The sequence below is a fragment of the Acomys russatus genome, chromosome 9 (genome assembly GCF_903995435.1).
Source record: "Acomys russatus chromosome 9, mAcoRus1.1, whole genome shotgun sequence".
In the NCBI taxonomy this organism is placed as follows: domain Eukaryota; kingdom Metazoa; phylum Chordata; class Mammalia; order Rodentia; family Muridae; genus Acomys; species Acomys russatus.
This window is the reverse complement of record NC_067145.1, coordinates 8097626-8118165: the sequence shown is the minus strand read 5'-3', so window position 1 is coordinate 8118165 and position 20540 is coordinate 8097626. Positions and strand designations below refer to the sequence as shown.

Here is a 20540-nt window from a genome sequence, read left to right as displayed (position 1 = left end):
TTAAGTGGAGAAGGAGATCTGACTTTCACACAAACTCTGGTGCCCCATATTTGACCATGTCCCTTGGATGGGGACGCCTGATGGCACTCAGAGGAAGGATAATAGGTCACCAAGAAGAGACTGGATACCCTATGAGCATATACAGGGGGAGGAGGTCCCCCTCAGTCACAGACATAGGGGAGGGGAATAGGGGGGGAGCGGGAGGGAGGGAGGAATGGGAGGATACAAGGGATGGGCTAACAACTGAGATGTAATATGAATAAATTAATAATTAAAAAGGGGAAAAATATTTAAAAACCATAAAAAAAAAAAAGGAAACTAATGTTTTTCAGCAGTTCCACAGTAAGGAAAAATGTGAATGACGTCATGCTAATCAAGTCAATGCCAACAAACCTAAATCCCCGTTTACAGCTCGTAATGTAAAGAGGTTAAGAATCAGTTGAAAGTAATTGTCATCTAAATTTAAGTTTCCTTACCTTTTGAGTTTTTTTTTTTTTTTTTTTTTTTTTTTTTTTTAATTAATGCTATTCTTTGGACTCTCCTATGTCTTATTTGCTCCATCTTAGCTCACGAGATATGATGTGCAGGAAAAAAAGATTGTTTTTCCACCATCTGTAGACTTGACTGCATCCCACTGAACTGCTCACCCTGGCTTCTTCAGCTCCAGCAGGGTTGGGTCTGTTAGCCCCACGCGTTCTTTTCTTCTCGGTGTGATGCAAATGAGCCAGCGTACCATGGGCACATAGCTGTGCCATGTTATTGCCACCCTTGACATTTAGAGGGGGCAAACTCTAACCTGTAAAAAGTGTTCCAGATAAACTCTTGTTTCTGGGACCTTATTTGCTTCTCCCAGGATGGTTTCCAAAACTGTCAAAATGCCTGGAATTTTCTGCATCAATAGGGAAGCGTTTTCTCCAGACGTTGTGCTCTTTTGGGTCAGAGGCCATTTTGACTGGCACAGGAGGTACCACAGCTGGGTTTTGGCTTGCTCTGGTAGGAAGCAGTCCCAGGCCAGGGGGCTTTCTGACTGCATCAGTTCCCCCTCCCCCCTTTTTTTTTGTTTTTGTTTTGTTTTGTTTTTGAGACAGGGTTTCTCTGTGTAGCCTTGGCTTCCTGGACTCACTTTGTAGACCAGGCTGGCCTTGAACTCACAATGATCCGCCTGCCTCTGCCTCCCGAGTGCTGAGATTAAAGGCGTGCGCCACCACAGCCTGGCTTCCCTCCCTCTCTTTAAGTCCTATGGTGCAGAAGGGTCCCAAGAGATGGACACACAGCAGACTTGCATCGCAGGTGAGAGACCCTGAACATAAGCAACTTCCATCGTTCTTGATGGGCTTGGCTCAGGCCTGAGCAGCCTTTGCTCTAGAGAGACACATTATCTTACTTTTACCTCGTAGTAAATAAACCTACATCTTCCTCCTGGGACACCATATCCAATTTCGAGTCTGTTGGCAAACGTTGGAAGAATTCAAAAGATCAGCGGAGAAGTGCGTCCCAGTTGGTAACAATGGAGCATTGCTAATAGCATGTAAAGGAAAGTTGAGGATGAAAATGTACTGGGTTGGGGGGGCGACTGTTTAGAGAGATGACTAAGTAAGTAAGTGAACTTGCTGCTCCTTCGGAGGACCTGGGTTCAGTTCCCAGCATCCACATGGCAGCTAACAGCCATCTACAACTCCACTTTCAAGGGATCATTGCCCTCTTTCTGCCCCAGACGGTACCAGATATGTATGTAGCACACTTTCTACTTGCAGACAAAACCCTCACATCTAAGATAAAAATAAAATAAATATTTTATTAACGATAACGTTCTCATAGTTGGGCGAAGTGGTACACACCTGTAATCCCAGCACTCGGGGAGGCAGAGGCTGGCGGATCTCTGTGAGTTCGAGGCCAGCCTGGTCTACAAAGTGAGTCCAGGACAGCCAAGGCTGCACAGAGAAACCCTGTCTCAAAAAACAAAAAAGAAAACAAAACAAAAGCTCGTCAACTCAACTTTGGAAAACTGCATGCCTCATTTTCTGGGCCTGGCTGGGATCCCATTCTTTTTGGGGGTATCAGGGATGGAAACCCTAGCTCTGTGTTTCACCACAGAGCATGTTGCTAGCCCTCACGTAGGCGCCTTAGATCTTGGTTTTTCTCAGTGGGGACACTGGCATTCATAGATGTTCATGTGCATTACTAATAAAATGGCACAACCAGGATGTGTGACTTACGGCCAGTTTCTTTCCCCACCTCCATTCATGCAAACCCTAGAGCTAAAACTGCTTCTTCATTAAGAGAGCATTTCACAGATTGTAGGATAGAGGAGGGTCTGCAGCAGGGTCTGGAAAGTTCTATAGATTCCAAGAGTGTAATAACATCACCTTGCACAAATTAGAAATGGCTCACTGCGCGTGAGTGCACACCCTACCTGCTGCTGGGCTGGACTGAGCTCTTCCAGAGAGGACTTCCTGCTAATTTCCTTCTAGAACAGCTACAAGTGTCACTTTCAGAACAGGGCCCTTTGTTGTGTGAATTTGGAGCGCATTGTCCAGCAAAAGTATTCTCTTAATGCAGACATTTCCAGACAATAGCACAGGACTAAGGGAAGGCTCATTGTAGTCAAAATTACACGTTGTACAATGCTTCCTGCTGGAATCTGGGCCTAATATGTCTCCACAACCCACTTCCTGTTCATTGAGTTCCAAGCCATATAATGTGACAAACCAATTTTCTGTCAGGGGAGGAAATGGTGCTTCACATTCCAAAGCCTCCTGCTTTGGTTGAAGTGAATCCTGGGTTGGGAATTTAGCCCCCTGTGTGGTGTTGGAAGGGAGGGCCTGAAAAGAGGTGACAGCCTTCATGGATGGATCATGTCACCTTCGTTCCAGGCTACTTACTGTGAATAGGACTTTCTGGAGGGCAAGCTTGGCCCCTAGGCCTTTTGCCATGGGAGTGACAGAGCAAGACACCGTCACCAGGTGTGTTGGCTCCTCAACATTAAATTTCCCAACACACAAACTAGCAAGGAAAACAATATCACTGAGAAGGAGCCAGCACTCAGAAGGCAGAGACAGAGGCAGGTAGATCTCTGAGTTCAAGGCCAGCCTGATCTACAGAGTGAGTTCCAGGACAGCCAGAGCTGCATGGGGAAACCCTGTCATGAAAAACCAGAATAAATGAATGGATGAACGAGGAAGGCCTTGAACTCTGCCTCCACCAGGGGAGTACTGGGATTATAGGTGTGCACTAGCACACCTAGCTTTTCAATACACAACCTGTAGTGACATGTTAGGGCAATGTGAAAAGGACCAGCATTCCTACATTAACAGTTCCAGGAGCTCTAAAATAAATTTTCACTCCTGCCTTGATCTCATCTGTATGTCCTTTAAAGTGTCTCATGGGGCCGGGTGTGGTGGCGCACGCCTTTAATCCCAGAGGCAGGCGGATCGCTGGTGAGTTCAAGGCCAGCCTGGTCTATAAAGTGAGTCCAGGACAGCCTAGGCTAACACAGAGAGACCCTGTCTCGAAAAACCAAAACCAAAACCAAAACCAAAACAAAAAAAAACAAAACAAAAAAAAAAAAAAAAAAAAAAAAATATATATATATATATATATATATATATATATATATATATATATATATACTTTACAAAGCAGAGAGCACCCTCTTCTTTAGGCGAGCCATGAGCCTAAGCCCGCCTCTGGGAATTGCTGCTCACAGAGGAGAGAGATACCTCTTTCTATGACATTTGTTATCTCTCTGAATGACTCTTGCATGGTTCTTGGCCCCCTGTAGTCCGCTTCTCTTTACTGGGTTTTTCATCCTTGTCAGAATTTGAGGTTGGCAAAGGCATCCATATCCCTGGGTGTAAAAATAACCCTCAGGGTTCCCTTCATAATCTGGCCGTGGCACTGGCCAAGCACTGACATTGTAAACTAGTGAGCCAAAGTTGTTATCTTTGTTTGCATGACAGGATTTGTTTTCCTTCCCAATGCCCCTTCCAGAACTTTGCCCACATCTCTCTATTCTCTGACGTTTTATTCCTCATTCTTATCTGAGAAGATACTTGAGCCTAAAGAAGAAAGGGACGTTTCAAACAAACAGATTATATATAAAAGTTGATCTAAGTAATCACCTCATAAAAGAAGAGTCGTTTAGGAGATAGCTCTAAATGCCTTTTATAATTTACACACTGAATTAGATACACATAATATCCTTTGCAACTTTGTGTACCATTCTCAGCATAAAGCTTGTCCATTTTAATACAAGGCTCGCTCTTTCCCACTAAAACCTCAAAGGAAAGGAAAGTTCCAAGGCGGGGGAGCATATTGTTTGACATGATTAATAAGTTCTAAACGTATCCCTCCTTGAAATGTTCATGTGTGCTTGTGTACATGTAGGCAGACTTACACATGTGTGTGTGCCGGAGGTTGACAATGGGTGTCTTCCTCTTGCCCACTCATGTTAGTTTCTGAGATACCATCTCTCAAAAAGCTCTAGAGGCCAGGCGTGGTGGTGCACGCCTTTAATCTCAGCACTCGGGAGGCAGAGGCAGGTGGATCGCTGTTGGGTTCGAGGCCAGCCTGGTCCACAAAGTGAGTCCAGGACAGCCAAGACTACACAGAGAAACCCTGTTTCAAAAAACCAAAAAAAAAAAAAAAAAAAAAAAGCTCTAGAGATCTGCCCATTTCTGTACATCCCCACCCACCCTACCCCACTGCCTCCTACCTTTTCATGCTGGAGTTAGACTCAACCCCCTCCCCCGCAACCCCGCTCTTTACATGGGTTCAGGGGGTCTGAACTCAAGTCCCCCTGGGCTTGCATGAGAGGCACTTTATTCACTGAGCCATCTCCCCTGTACTCCTTCCCAGCCCCACCCCCCACCTCAACTTTTAACAAATCCTCCCAAACACCCAAGTGTCCTGGTTCAGTCTACTAGTGTGCTTTTCAACACGGTTTGCTTCCCTGAGATGCCCAACACCAAGGCATCTTGGGACGATCTTCTCCAAATCACTTCCTGGAATCCAATGCCAAATATGACCTTACAGACGTTTGGGGTGACTGGCACGTCTTCCACAGAACCTGGACAGTTGAGAATCAGGAGCGTGGGTGACACCCCGAACAGTCGGCTGTAGGGAAGCACACTCTTCAAGCACATAACATTTCAGTCAGGGCCACATAGACAGAGGCCCCGGAAGAGTAGAACAACTCTATAAAATGCCAACTTAGTGACATTGCTGTGCAACAAATGGTGATGCCGACATCACCTGAGCTACTAGATGTGAAAATCCAGCATATGCAGTTACACACAGTACATAGTACTTGACAATAAAGGACTGTTACTCATTTATGTATTTTTTTACAGTTTTGGTTGTGAGCCTAGCCACTAAAGGCTGAGCCATCTCTCCAGCCGCATTTATGTATTTTCTATACTACACTTTATATATATATATTTTATTTATTATTTGTTTATACAATATTCTGCCTGCATGTGAGCCAACAGGCCAAAAGAAGGCACTGGATCTCATTATAGATGGTTGTGAGCCGCCATGTGTTGCTGGGAATTGAACTCAGGACCTCTGGAAGAGCAGACAGTGCTCTTTTTGTTTTGTTTTGGTTTGGTTTTTTGCTTTGTTTTGTTTTTTCGAGACAGGGTTTCCCTTGTAGTCCTAGCTGTCCTGGACTCACTTGTAGACCAGGCTGGCCTTGAACTCAGAGAAATCCGCCTGCCTCTGCCTCCCAAGTGCTGGGATTAAAGGCATGTGCCACCACACATGGCCTCAGTCAGTGCTCTTAACCTCTGAGCCATCTCTCCAGTCCTATACTACACTTTTTATCCTCATTCTGGAGTCAGATTTTTTTTTTTTTTCCAAGAAAAGGCTTTTCTGTGTAAATCTGGCTGTCCTAGAACTTGCTCTGTAGACCAGGCTGGCCTCAAACTGACTGCCTGCCCTCAAACTGACTGCCTGCCACTGACTCCAGAGTACTGGGATTAAAGGAGCTGCTGCTGCTGCTTCCTCCTCCTCCTCTTCCTCCTCCTTCCTCCTCCTTCCTCCTTCCTCCTCCTCCTTCCTCCTCCTCCTTCTCCCCCCCCCCCCCCCCCCCCCCCCCCGCGCTCCGCCTCCAGTGATTGGCCTAGATCGGCTAGGTCTGTCTCACACGTAGTCTTTAATATTTACACAGTGGCAGAATTGCATCACACCACATTTCCAGAACATATCCCCATCTGTCATTGGTACAACTCGAAGTCTTAGAAACTTGGATTTCTAAGACACTTGGTTTAATGTCTCTCTGTGGCAACTAGCATCATACAGAAATCCCTGAGCCATAGACTAGGAGACCTGGACTCAGTCTACCCTCACCTCTCTCTGACTACCCTGGGGCGACCTTGACCAGGTTCCTCCAAGGTAAAATGGGAGTGGAAACAGCCCCAGGGATCCTTTCCAGTTTGAGGTCTCCCTGGTGGAACTTGCCAGCTCGTGGCCCCTGGTTATCTTTAGGGTGGGGCTTTGATCCTGTGACCCACTTCTTCTCACATGACATCTGTATTGCTGCTTCTCCTAGCCATCCGAGATACCTCCTTGGAGGCCTAGCCTCTCCATTCAGCTCTTTGCTCTGCCTTCTAGATGCCTGGTTCAGAAGAATCCCAGGACGTAGGCAGCTCTGAGGAATCCAAGGGGAGCTTGGAAAGTCCCAAACAAGGCAACAATAAGATGAAGCTCAAGAGCCGCCTCTCAGGTAAGTGGGACCCCTCCCTGCCTGGTGAGAACGAGACAGGCTTGCAGCCCCAGGAACGGGGAGACAATCTCATTGACAGTATGAGGCACAATGCTCAGGCTGGCCTGGACTCACAATCCTCCTGCCTCATCCTCCTAAGTAAGAGATTTCACAGACTTGCCCCTGGGGAGATGAGCCCTTTATCTCCTTAAAATCTCAGAACTGTTTTCCACAGTGAGGCATGCCTGGCAGAGCACTCCATTAACCCTAGCTGCCCAAATGACTAATTTTTTTTTTTTTTTGTAACCATTACAAAGTGCATGTCAGCGTGTGTGTGTCCATTAAAACTTCAATTTCCTGAATGTTTGGTTCACTTAGCTTAAAGAGGTTTCAGGTGACCCTTTCAGTGTCAACTCTCAGAGGTGGCCCATGTTCTCAATATGCACATGTCCCCACCCACCCACCCAAAAGACTCTCAGCCAACTAGGTGAAAGGATTTTCTCTCATCGAATTTTCATCTCATCTAAGCAGCAGAAATGATGAAAGGGGCTGCAGCTTTCAGGATGGATAGATTCCATATTCTACATGCCCTGGGTGTTTCCTTAGATGACCTGGCCCGTGGTCTGGGGGGAGACAGCGGAGGACACATGGGACTTTCATGGATCCTTGGCACTTGTGTTTTGTTGGATACTTTTTTCCATAAAACATAAAATTGTATGACTGTGTTCATATGAAGAAATACACACTGGGAACTGGAGAGATGGCTCAGTGGGTCAAGTACTTGTTAACCAAGCTGGAGGACCTGGGTTCAGATCCCCCATCCCCATGTTGTAAAAGCAGGTACAGGTACGTCTGTAACCCCAGAACTGGGAAAAGGGTGTGGCAGAATAGGTGAATCCCCAGGGGCTTACTAGCCAGCAAGCTTGGGGTTCAGTGAGAGATCATGTCTTAATCACAGAGGTGAAGATAAAAAAGGAAGCCATCTGCCCTCAACCTCTGGCCTTCCCAAACATATGCATATGCAGACACAAGTGCATGCTGTCTCACACGTACACACACATACACACACATACACACACATACACACACACACACAAATACATTGCCTCCTCAAAAAAAATGAAGAGATAGTAAACATCTGACAACATTAATCTCTGACACATTCCATATGCATGTACGTATCCTGCATACATGTGTACATATACCACGCATACATGTGCACAGATACCACGCATAGTAAATTAAATAAATAAGTGGTACAGAATAATAGAGGAAGACCTGTAGTGCCAGCCTCTGGCCTCTACACACTGTATGGACTTGTTTACTCCCACACACATGCACACAAACACGCACACACACATGCATATAATATACACATAAGATATATACTAAATTCATTACTGTCTACTCATTCTTATCCTGCTCAACTTTTCCTGCATTTAAAGAATGTATTAAAGCATTTTTATGGTCTCCAATTGTGGCATGGGCTCCTGGCACAGTGCCCAGGGGCTCCAGCCATGCCCTCACAGGCATCTGGAAAGCGAGGCAGAACTTGGTTTTGAGCCCTTACCAAGTGGTAACCTTGCATCCTTAGCCTGTTTCAGACCTCTCTCAACTTCCATTCCAACAGCTGCACAAAAGAGTTAGGACCAGACTTGGAAAGATTGGGTGATGTTTCTACTTTATCACTTATGTATTTATTTCTGCAGAGGTGTGTGCATGTCATGCATAAGTAATGAGTAGACACAAGTGTGGAGGCCAGAGGACAATTGACACCCAACGATTGTGTTGGTTCGCTCTTTCCTCTTTTATTTGAACTCAGGCCAGTGAGTGCTTAAACCACAAAGCCGTCTTGCTGCCCACAAGTCCTATTTTTAACTCACAGAAAATCACCCAACACAGGGCATAATGTGTTCCCATCCCCCATCCCATCATTTTCTTCTTCTGCACCCAGATCCCTGAAGAAGAAAGGGACCATGCTGCCCGCCAAAGAGTATCTGCCCCCATCATCTGGCCCTCTGCCATGTTTGTTCTCAGAGAAGATAAATAGCATGGGACCACAAAGGGCAATGCTTTTAAAGCTCTATTTGTGAATATTATTTTGTATTGATAATTAGGAATAGTTAGGCAGCATCACATTTAAGTGAGCATTAGAGCTTGATTCCTGCAGAAAGGGGTAGCCTCAGGCTGAGAAAGACTCCCTGAAGGCAACAAGCGGCTCCCACCAGAAGCTCTGAGAGAGACCCCCATAAGCCCTGTGTGTTCAAGGACAGAGAGGCGGCAGTCTTGACAGAGCTGATCACCACTGTGTCATCAGCTCCCAGGGAGGCGCTCTGAGTTCTAGAGAAATACAAGGACCTTTGAAATCTCTGCTGTCACATTCCTTATTTTATAGTTGAGATCAGAGCAGCTGAGGAAATCCCAAAGGTCACTGGGTTGGAACGAGGAAAAAGACCTGCATTCTAGACAGTTCTAGATTCTTTCCAGATTCTGATGAGGGTAGGGCATGTAGATGTCTGATTTTTTTTTTCTTTTTTTTTTAACTATTCCCATATTGTCAATTTGGACCCAGGAATGCCTTTAGCTGATAGCCAGACCAGGGCTGGGCCACTGTTTTGACACAAGAGGATGTCACCTTCCTCTCAAGCCGTCCAAGCCCGTGTGATAGGGGAGGAAGCAGATGCAGGTCCCAGCCAGAACCGGGCTCAGTGGGTAGCTCTGCCCCTGAGATAAGTGACGTGGGACCTCAGCTTCTTGATCTGTGAAAGGAGGGTTGCGCTATGCACATAGTCTTTCAGTAAATGTGCCGAGCCTCTGTGTTTGTTCCTCTCGCCCCAAACAGCAATGGGCCCTTTCCTCAGAAGCCTCCATTGTTCTTATTGTTGAGGTCATTTGTATTATGGTCAATCATTTTCGTTTTCATTCTTATTGTTTATGCCTTGTTCCCTCTCAAGAGGAGAAAAAAAAAATGTTTGAATGGCTTTAGACAGGAAGGCCTCTGTGAGAACTTTTAGTCCCCGGGGAATGTAACCCACATGCACACACGCATAGCGATGGCCCCAATAATGGCCGTACACATACAAGCAGCAGAAGCCTGGAAGTCTGGATGGATTGTGTGCTGGTGGAGCCATTCAGAAACAGCGGGAGAAAGGGGACACCAGTAGCCGACTTGAGTTCTGTCATCTAGACGTGGAGGAGAGGAACAGGAGATTTTTTTTTCCAGGCAGTGGGGGGAGAAGGAAAGACATCTCGGGCAACTGTTTTGAATCCTCTCTCACTTGAGAGGCCTAATGTAATCTGATGGCAACAGTGATTGAACCCAGCAAAGCTTGGCAAGAAGAGTCCATAGCCGGAGGAATGCAGGCTGTTGAGGTGGGAGGCGATGGTGTTCACAAAGTTGGGTAACCTTGGGACATTTATATTCTCAGTTCTGGAAATGAGTAGAGAGGAGGTGGACACGTCCTTGGCAGCCATCAGCAAAGAGTAGACTGATGGAGTAGGGCGGGAAGAGATAAGGCTGGCAGCTTAACCTGAAGACACCCTCAAGAAGCTTGGGGAACTGGGCTCTGACAGCGCTGTGAACTGCTTTACTCTAAAGGCCTTCGCATTCGCATACAGAAGTTTGGTTGGTGGTTTTGTTGGCTGATTTTGGGGTTTTTGAGATAAGGTTCTCTATGCAGCCTTGGCCTTAAACTCAGACCCACCCGCCTCTGCTTCCCCAGCGCTGGGATTAAAGGTGTGCACCACCACTACCCGGCTTGCTTGTTTATTGTCAATATAAATGTACGAGTGTCTGTGTTTATGCTCAAGGAGGTGAGAGAGGTGTGGGCTCTCTGAAACGAGAGTTCCAGGAAGCTGGGAGCTGCTTGATGTAGGTCCTAAAAATCAAACTCAAGTCCTCTGTGAGAACAATGCGTGCTCGTAACCGCTGAGCCATTTCCCCAGCCCCAGATAGAAGGCTTGAACACCACAGGCTCCTCACTTGTCTGTCTTCCAGATCTGGCTGTTTGTTCCATATGTGGTGTTCGTATATCAGGGAATTGTCAATGGATGCTGCCGTGTGTGGCTCCTCTCCCGTTGATGACAAGCGCCTCCCTGTCAACTCAAAAGGAATTCTCTTATAATAAATCTAGTTCAGATGAGTAAGCACGCCAAGAAAGATTAATCTGGCCCATGAGCTGCTAAACTATGAATTATTTAAGCGCCTGTGTGAGGTTGCAGCCGTTCCCATGAGGGCTTTGCCTAGTCTGGCTCCAAAATGACTAAAGCAACATCATCTTTCATTTCACAGAACACTTTTTTTCTGAGTTTTCCTTACTGCCTACCTCTTTCCTTGCCAGCAGGGACCGCCTTTAATTTCAATACTTTTGATTTATCTGTGTTAACCTCTTAAGTTTGTGATCTTTTTAAATGCAAAACGTTCCTTGGTCGCAAAGGGATTTCAGATGTTTGAAAACCTGCTTTCACAAAGTTGATATTTAGCTTTTGAGACGTTAACCTTAGGCAGCATCCATTAGCTGTATCAGCACCATATCATTATTAAAAGCTCAGCAGCACGAGACTTTTAAAAGTCTACTGTTACCTTGCCTTATTCCCTGAAAAACTTTCTTTTTTTTTTTTTTTTTTTTTTTTTCCCTGAGACAGGGTTTCTGTGTGTAGCTTTGGCTGTCCTGAACTTGCTTTGTAGACCAGGCTGGCCTGGAACTCACAGTGATCCACCTGCCTCTGCCTCGCAGAGTGTTGGGATTATAGGCGTGCTCCACCACACCTGGTTGTATTCCATGAAAAACTTTGAGAGAAATTTCTAGATGGGAATTGGACAGCATCAAATGAAACATTGCACAGCCCAGGAGAAATCAGTCCACTAAAGAATCAATGTATGGAGCTGAAGAAATTCATGGCTCATTGCTCTTGCAAAAGACCTCAGTTCAGGTCCCAGCACCCATATAGGGAGCCTCACAACAGTTCTAACTCCAGTAACTGCAGCTCCAAGGGATCTACACCTCTATAGGCACCTGCACATATGTGCATATACTCACATACAGACACACCCAAGTGTACAGAATTTAAAATAAATCTTTAAAAAAATAATTGATGTGTATTTAAGTAAGCACATATGTGATGTGTACTTTTTAATACAGACTTTATAACGATTATAGCTTTATTCGTGTGTAATTGATCTATCATTTCAGAATAGTGTATTGTCTAAATTAGGTGTTTTTAAATCATTACAGATTTTGTCAACATAGCTCAGTGGTACCTGGGTTACAGCATACACACAACACCCACACACCCACACACACACACACACATTTATTGCCAAAGTTTCTTACATAGAATACAAAAGTATCAGTTGTAAAAGTAAAAGTTGATCTGCAGTTATGCTTGCAAAATTTCATTTTGGTCCACAATTGGGCGACAAATACATCTGTGGGCCCGTACTACAGAGTGGTACTGTAGCCATCATCAGAGTTTTAAGTGTCAGCTTGACGCACCCTGGAATCAGCTAGAGGGACTGATTCTAAATGAGTGATTATCTAGACAAGGTTGGCCTGTGCCCATGCCTGTGAGAGATTGGCTTTATTGGGTTGGCTCAGGTAGGAAGATCCATCTTGAAGGGGTATTGCTGTTTCCTGGGCTGGGTCCTGCACTGACAGAGAGCAAGCTAAGCACTAACACACATGTATTTGTTGCTCTCTGCTTCCTAATTGTGGATGTGATATGACAGAGCTCTGTGACTTTCCTGACATGATGAACTATGACCCGGACCAGGAGCTAAAGTAAACCCTTTCCTCTAAGTTGTCAGGGTATTTTATTTAAAACAACTAAATTTAAGCTGGGTATGGTGGCACACGCCTTTAATCCCAGCACTCTGGGGGGCAAATGCAGGCAGATCCAGACCGCTGTGCATTTGAGGCCAACCTGGTCTACAAAATAAGTCTAGGACAGCCAAGGCTACACAGAGAAACCCTGTCTTGGGGGGAAAAAAAACGGAAAAAACAACAACAACAACAACCCAGCACTCAGGAAGCAGAGGCAGGTAGATCACTGTGAGTTCGAGGCTAGCCTGGTCTCCAAAGCAAGTCCAGGACAGCCAGAGCCACACAGAGAAACCCTGTCTCAAAAAAACAAAACAACAACAACAACAAAAAAAAAAACCCAAAAAACTAAATTTAGACTATATAATATCTGAAATGATAGAAAAGAAACTATGATATCATCTTATTTTTTTATAAACACACTGTACGCTCCTCAAAACATTCTGTCATTAATTCATAAATGACTACATCACACTATTAAATTATGACTTTCTTGTGTTTGCCAGAAAATACCATTAAGACAACGTAAGGTGCAGATGTGTAGAAAAGATTTAATAATTCATAGGTCCCACAAAGGATTCATATTAAAATAAAGAAAACTTCTTAGAAATCAATAAGAGAACTTAATAAAAGAGTGGACAGAAAAGTTTAAACATACTTTACAAAAGGAGCGTCCAGTGGCTATATGCACAGAAGTGTGATCTTGTCAGTTGTCAGTGCAGTGAAGATTTGAAACCACAGTAAGATCCCATTGTGTACCCAGAGAACAGCTGAGTAAAGACTGACAGGGAAATGATAGAGTTCATCCTGCAGGTGACAATACTGAAGAAGGAAGAGATGCCAGGAGCCAGCACCTCCACAGCCACATAGCATAGGGAAGCTCTTACATTCACAGGAGGTGTGCGTGAGAACACAGTAGCTGCGGTCTCCATCAGCAATCAGCAAACTACATCCCGCAGATGCTTGTGTGGACCGAAATGCTTTCTACATTTTTAATGTTTTTTTTAAAAATAATGTGCGGCCAAGGACAAAAACAAAAACATGTACTACGTATGCCAACACACACACACACACACACACACACACACACACAACTACAACTGTTTCACGTCTAAAGCTGGAAACAAGCCAATGTCCCTCAATTACAGAATGCAAAAAATGCAATGTTGTGTTTATGCAATAAAATGTTATGCAGAATGGAAATGAACAAACTGTTGGCACACAAACAGCATGGTTGAATCTCACAAAAGAAATACTTTAAGGGTAGACAAGATGGCTCAGCGGGTAACGGTTCCTACCTCTACTCCTAACGACCTGAGTTCCACTCCCAGGACCCATGTAGAGGGAGGAGTGAACTCAGTCCTGCAAGTGGTCCTCTTACCTCTACATACATACAGTGGCGCATCTGCCCCATGTGCATACATATACAAAATAAATACAAATATAATGAATGTTAAGAACAGGGAGCTCTATACACAACAACTATATATTCTTTCATATAGAGTTCACCTAGACAGAAGTGACCTGTGATGTCTGAAGTAAAGTTGATGACCGTTGGGTAAGGAGCGTTCAGGAAGTCAGGGGGGCTTTTGAGATGCTGGTTAATGTGTGTTAGACGTCACGAGAAATTTTACTCATGTGCTTTTGTGCACATTTAAGTTATACTTAGTAACGACTAACAAAAATGTTGTTTAGAAAGCCAGTACTAAGCCAGACACCGTGCTATATGCCAGTTGTTTCTGTACTCAGAGGGTAGAGGCCCACAGTACAAGAGAATTCTGAATTCCAGGCCAGCTTGGCTGCATTACAATACTTATGTCAACTGTACCTCTCGAGATACACACACACACACACACACACACACACACACACACACACACACACACACACACACACACACACACACACACACACACACACACACACACACACACACACACACACACACACACACACACACACACACACACACACACACACACACACACACACACACACACACACACACACACACACACACACACCCTAGCAGTGAAGCCATGACAAACATAGATCATCTGCCTATGGCCCTGTCACTAGTTTCTGGCTGTTGCCACCACCCCTGCATCTGACTCAGTGCGTGCATTGCTCCTTAGGCAGTCTTGTCCCTTCAGAAACTCAGTTTCTTAGAACACAGCATGGTTACGTAGAACCTGGTGCTAGCAACTAGGCAAACCCTTTGTATATCTTCAGCTCCGGACCTTCCGAACCTGTGCGGCAATTGTAAACACAACATCTAGGCCCTGTCGGTTCTGTTAATACTCTTCTCTCCCAACCGAGCTTCCACCATCTCTTGTTGCAGGAGGTGTCCACCGTCTAGAATCTGTTGAAGAATACAATGAACTGATGGTACGCAACGGGGACCCCCGGATCAGGATGCTGGAGGTCTCCCGGGATGGCCGGAAGCACTCTCTCCCCCAGCTGCTGGACTCCACTGGGACATCACAGGTTAATCATGGGCTGTGGGGCCTCTGGTTCGTTCATAGCCACCATTGCTCGGTGAGAGATGAAAGTACAGCTTTTGAACCACAGTGTCTCCAAGATTGTGTGCATGTGAGCATGCACCTATTTTTATTTCTTTTCAAAGACCTCTATGAACCCCTACTCAGAAGAGCTGCCCACTGATAAGGGCTATGCATAATGAGCCTGGAGAGCGTAGAGCCAGAGCCACAGAGAGAATGTGGGGTCTACCCAGAACGATGAGAAGGTAGCCAGCTCAGTAGCTGAAGAAAATAGGGACATAATCTCTTAATGGATCTCAGCATCTCGGTTCCCTTCATGCTGTGTGTTTTGGAACTAAGAATTGCCCTCAACTGCCAGGAGACAATGGCGTCTCAGAGTCTGTGGCAAACCACCACTGCTTGCTTAATCGGAGCATCGTGTGTCAGAATAACAACTGTGTGGGTGAGTGTGAGCACGTGTGGCATACTGTGCCTGGGGTCCTCCTACCTGCTATCCAGTGATGACTCAAACAGCCAGGATCGGGGCCACCAGAGAGGAACAGAGTAGGTGGCTACCCTCACAGAGCTTGGCTTTGCAACCCAGAACAGGGCCTCTTCCTCAATGACCTTGCCTCTAGCCCACTGGAAACTGAGCAACAGGCTCACAACCAACTTGGCCAGAGGCTCACTCTCCAGGGAACTTGGGGTTCCTTGGGTCCTGACACCATGAGCCATAAGGAGAATCACTGGTGTTTTCTCTAGGCCTATCAGAAAGCCAGTGCTGGGAGAGGTTACAGCAGCAGTCATGTCCCTAAGTATCGCGCTTGGGGACTCACGGCTGATGGGGTCTAAGGGCCTTGGACTCTTCTTTTAGTGTGTTATGACCCACTTTGCAGGTGGACCAACTAAGGCTCAAAATGACAAATATTTATATGTCAGACTATAGTCAATTATGTTGTTAGTTTTTTTGTTTTTTGTTTTTGTTTTTGTTTTTTTATGTTTCTGTTTCTCTTTACCTGACAGGGGGTGGGGAATGGGATGGGGATCAGCATGCTTCAAGGTGGGTCCTGCTCAGGTTAGTGTATGTCTAATTCATCCCAAGGCAGATCGAGGCAAGTGAAGTGCTAAGAGGACAGTGGGATGTAAAGGTGTGAACAGAGTTTATCAAGCCTCGTCTAGACCAGCAACAGGAGACAGTCAGGTCTGCTACGTCCTCGGCATGACCCAACTGGCCTAGGGGAAGGGAGTAGGGCCGGTCAGGAAGTGGTATAACCTCATTGTCAGGCTGTGTTGGGGTGAAAGAGAGAGATCAAAGTCAGGGTTTACTTTCCTCATGGCTGAGGCCCTCACGCTCAGGTGACAACTTCTCTTCTGTCTACTGAGGAAACTTGTCCATGTTTATAGTCCAGAAACACCCATTTCTAGCCAGGCCCCAGGAAGCGCATGCTGGACTACAAAGTCTCAGCAGAGAGTTCTGCCCTCTTCGGATTTTCCTTTCTCCTGTCTTCATCCCTTTTCTTTTTTCCCCAGGTTTTATTCCACCACCCATTGTCTTTTTCCTCCACTAAAAGTACTGCCAAGGGTAGAGTTAACCAATAAAACTTGGTGTGTAGGTATAAGTGGGTTGTGTTTTGCACCATCCAAGATGGCGGCTATGGGTATCTCAGCCCGTGAATGCACTAGTGTAGGTGAGGAGTGCATTTTAATTTTGGTGAGCCATATTTCAAACCTACAGCCACTGGTGGCCAGTGGGACATGGTGCAGGAAGGACCCTTTGACTCCCCCACAGCCACAGTGAAGCACTCAGGTCTTTGGCTTCTGCTTGTTTCCTGAGAGAGGTGGCATGAAGCAAAGCTGAAGACTGGTGATCAGAGAAAGGGTTCCCCAAGGGGGTCATCCCTGAATCTCTGTGTTCGAGGGTTGTCAAACCGCAACCCTCTGTCTGGCGCTCTCTGCGGTGGTTTCAGTAAATGGATAGCAACACTGCCAAGCCCACATCATTTATTTAATGAGACCAAGTCTGGGCGGCCCATGTTACTGGCAGATAGTCTGTCAAACTGCAGAGTGTAACTTCGAAGCTGCCAGGGGATGTGGAACGCCCCTGGCAGGAGAGAGCGTCTCATTCCTACACATGAATGAAGCAGACACAAATCAAGGAGAACTATTTTGTGATAGGCCTTTTTCCCATCCTAAACATGAAGTGATTTTTTTTTTTTCACTTGTGCTATGCTATCTGTACCACATAAGACATTTATTACTCTAAGAGAGAGTCAGAGAACTAAAGACTCCAGTTAGCAGTGGTCAGTCTCTTGATTATGTTATCAGTATGCATTCCATTGATACCCAGGAATATCATGGGTGAGGGCATGATAAGGGGATTGAGGTTGGAGCTGCTGACCAGAAGGGGAAAATGTGGCTTATGGCAAAGTATTTGAGTTTTCCAAATATGAGGGATTAGGGCTGAAATGGTTGCCGTCTCTCAGCAGGGTATTTTATGTGGAAAAACAGTTGTCTGGGTTTGTGGTTTGCCGTGTATAAGAAACACCGGCTTGCTGAGTTTTTGAATGAGTAAATCAAGCTTAAAAACGGCGAGATACTTTTTAAACATGATTTTGAACTTGGAGCGGGGGTCAGGGAGAGTTCCAAGAAGAGTCCAGGGTGGTCCTCTTTATTCTCCTGACTATCCCAGAGGGGCCTTGTGAATTATGGCTAAGGATGGAATGATATAGGTGCTCGGGGGCGCTAAGCGACTCTTTGTGACCAGGCAGGTATGGCCAGCAAGGCACAGCATTGGGAGGCCCTGCTCCATTAGTGTTTAGAGTAAACGTTCCTTAAGCCAGTGGACCACAGAAGGACCAGTGGGAAGTCGCTAACGCAAACGACAGCGAGATTTTCAAAGTCTCTTCGCATGCCAGAGCCCACAGCAGGATAAATGAGAATATCTGGTCTTGCTTGTGCTTGTGGTTTTCAGGAATACCACATTGTGAAGAAGTCTACCCGTTCCCTGAGTACCACCCACGTGGAGTCTCCGTGGAGGCTCATTCGGCCGTCCGTTATCTCCATCATTGGGCTGTACAAGGAGAAAGGCAAGGTAAGCTGTTTCCTGCAGGCGCTTTTGCCTTCCAGGTGAGTGGTGGCATATCCCTCAAGCAGTTAGCCTTCGTTTTGATCTGTTTTTATATTTAAGAAAAAGTAACATATGGAAGGAGCACTATGACTTCCCCAGCATTCCTTCCTTTGGGCCTCCCAGTGGCAGGCTGGTACCCACTCTTTGCCCTAGTAAGACGGGGAGTTTCCAGCCCATCAACAGGTGCTAGGGTGGAAGGAATGATTTTTATTCTGTCCCCTGCCTTTGAAAGAAATATAGCACCAGCACCCTTAGAGCATGTTCCCTCTATTGGTTTGGAGTGATGGCCATGGCTTTGCCATTCTGCAAATACCTTGGTGATATGTAAGTGTTGAAACACCCACTTCGACGTCACACAAAATGAAAAGACTGAAACAAACATGGCACGCGCAAGGTGTGAAAAGACTTGAAGAGCCGTTTTGCTCATCAGTAGAACTGTGACCCTTGGAGTCAAAGACTGTCAACTTAGAAATTCCAGATGTTCGTCCTGAATATGGCACAGGTCTAGAGTACTCCAGCTGAGAGGGGAACTAGGGAAGGGAAACTTGAATTTGAAACTAGTCGCTTACCTCAACTCCAAACCTGAATAGAAAAGATACTTGAGATACTGCCGTGGGAAGGGGTTGTATGGTTGAATTCTGCAGTGCCAGCCTGGACCTATGTCCACTTTGAACTGTCTCCTTTAAACGTAGGGCCTTGGCTTTAGCATCGCTGGAGGCCGAGACTGCGTTCGAGGCCAGATGGGGATTTTTGTCAAGACCATTTTCCCAAATGGATCAGCCGCTGAGGACGGCAGACTCAAAGAAGGTAGGCAAGAGTCTCTGGGCGTGACCCCGCAGTGACAGGCTGAGTCCTTCAGAGTCTGTCCCCTCGCAAGAGGTGACTGGGTGGCATGGCAGCTGAGGTCACGGTCTTGAGAGTATCCTAGACCTAAATCCAGCACCTCTAATCATGACCTTGGGCAGACCACACACCCAAGCTGCACTACTTGGGATATTAATGCTTGCTTACCTTGAAGCGTGGGTTTTGTGGAAATTAAAAGAGGTCATATATGCGAAGTGGCCTGGTAATTCCGTTGCAAACTGTAGATGTTCACTGTCACTCCCTGGCCCTTGCTCAGGTTCTCTGACTTTAAAATGCCTGAGAATTTGATAGTCCAGTCTCCCCTTAAGGCTGATGGGAAAGCAAAGAGCTTTAGTAGCTATTTAATGTCTTGCTGTTGAAATCAATACCGTGAGGCTGGCTCCTAATTGAACGCCTTTCCATTCCCCGTAGCCTGGTGTGTTAATCAGACATAAACCCAGCAGGCAAGTGATTTGGGGTATAGAGTGAAGGAACAATGAGGTTTGAAGTTACGCCTCTCAAATAAAGTTCTCAAATGCTTAGCTACACCTTGCATTTCATGGTGCTTTAAACACTCACAAAGCATGTCTGTGTGTTTTGGTTATTTCATTAGCTGTTATTACAAGCCTGCTGCATAGATGTTTTAGAGTGATCCTTTTATAGATGAGGCAGCTGGCACTCAAAATTGTTCAGTAACTAGAAATCTGCTCCTCTTACTGTGTAGCCCTGGCTGGCCTACACCTCCCTATGTAGACGAAGCTGGCCTCGAACTTGCAAAGAGCTGCTGGCCTCTGCCTTTGTGCATGCTGGGATTAAATTTATGCACTACCACTTTCAGACACAGTACTTTCTTACAATAAAGAGATTGTTCTCATTGTATACGTTTGCATGTCTTACAAAATATCTATCTGGATTAAGATGTTTACTTTCATGAAGCAAGCTTGGCGGTAGTAGCACACACCTTTAATCCCAGCACTCAGGAGGCAGAGGCAGGTGGATCGCTGTGAGTTCGAGGCCAGCCTGGTCTAGAGAGGGAGCTCCAGGGCAGCTGGGGCTGTTACACAGAGACACTCTGTCTCAACAAAACAAAACAAAACAAACCAGATACAAAAAAAGAATTTTAAAAGGCTGGGCAGTGGTGGTGCACACCTTTAATCCCAGCACTTGGGAGGCAGAGGCAGGTGGATCTCTGTAAATTTAAGGCCAGCCTGGTCAACAAAGCAAGTTCAGGACAGCCAAGGCTACACAGAGAAACTCTGTCTTGAAAAACAAAACAAAACAAAGCACAAGAAAACCCCAATACTTTCATGAAGCAAAATTGTCGGTAAACTGTGACCATACTCTACATTATCACTAACCAACACCCGAATCCTGTTTCCCCCCTCCCTTTTAATACACTTTGTTTCACTTTTAAGTTATATTTATTTATTTTTACGTATATGCATGCATATATAGTGGGGTCACAGTGTGGAGGTCAAAGAACAAACTAGAAGAATCAATTCTCCATCCCTACAATCCGTGTCCCAGGACTCACACTCATGTCATTAGGCTTGGTAGCAAGCTCTCTT

General features: G+C 45.7%; 1 protein-coding gene across 1 annotated transcript in view; it reads left to right on the top strand.

Moving 5' to 3' along the window:
* Pdzd2 (PDZ domain containing 2) overlaps positions 1 to 20540 on the top strand; it is a 258752-nt gene that overhangs the window by 193125 nt on the left and 45087 nt on the right. The window contains exons 7-10 of the mRNA XM_051150986.1: positions 6613 to 6724; positions 14864 to 15009; positions 17974 to 18093; positions 18822 to 18936. Coding sequence (XP_051006943.1) covers positions 6613 to 6724; positions 14864 to 15009; positions 17974 to 18093; positions 18822 to 18936 — 493 coding nt within the window. The remainder of the gene's footprint in view (positions 1 to 6612; positions 6725 to 14863; positions 15010 to 17973; positions 18094 to 18821; positions 18937 to 20540) is intronic.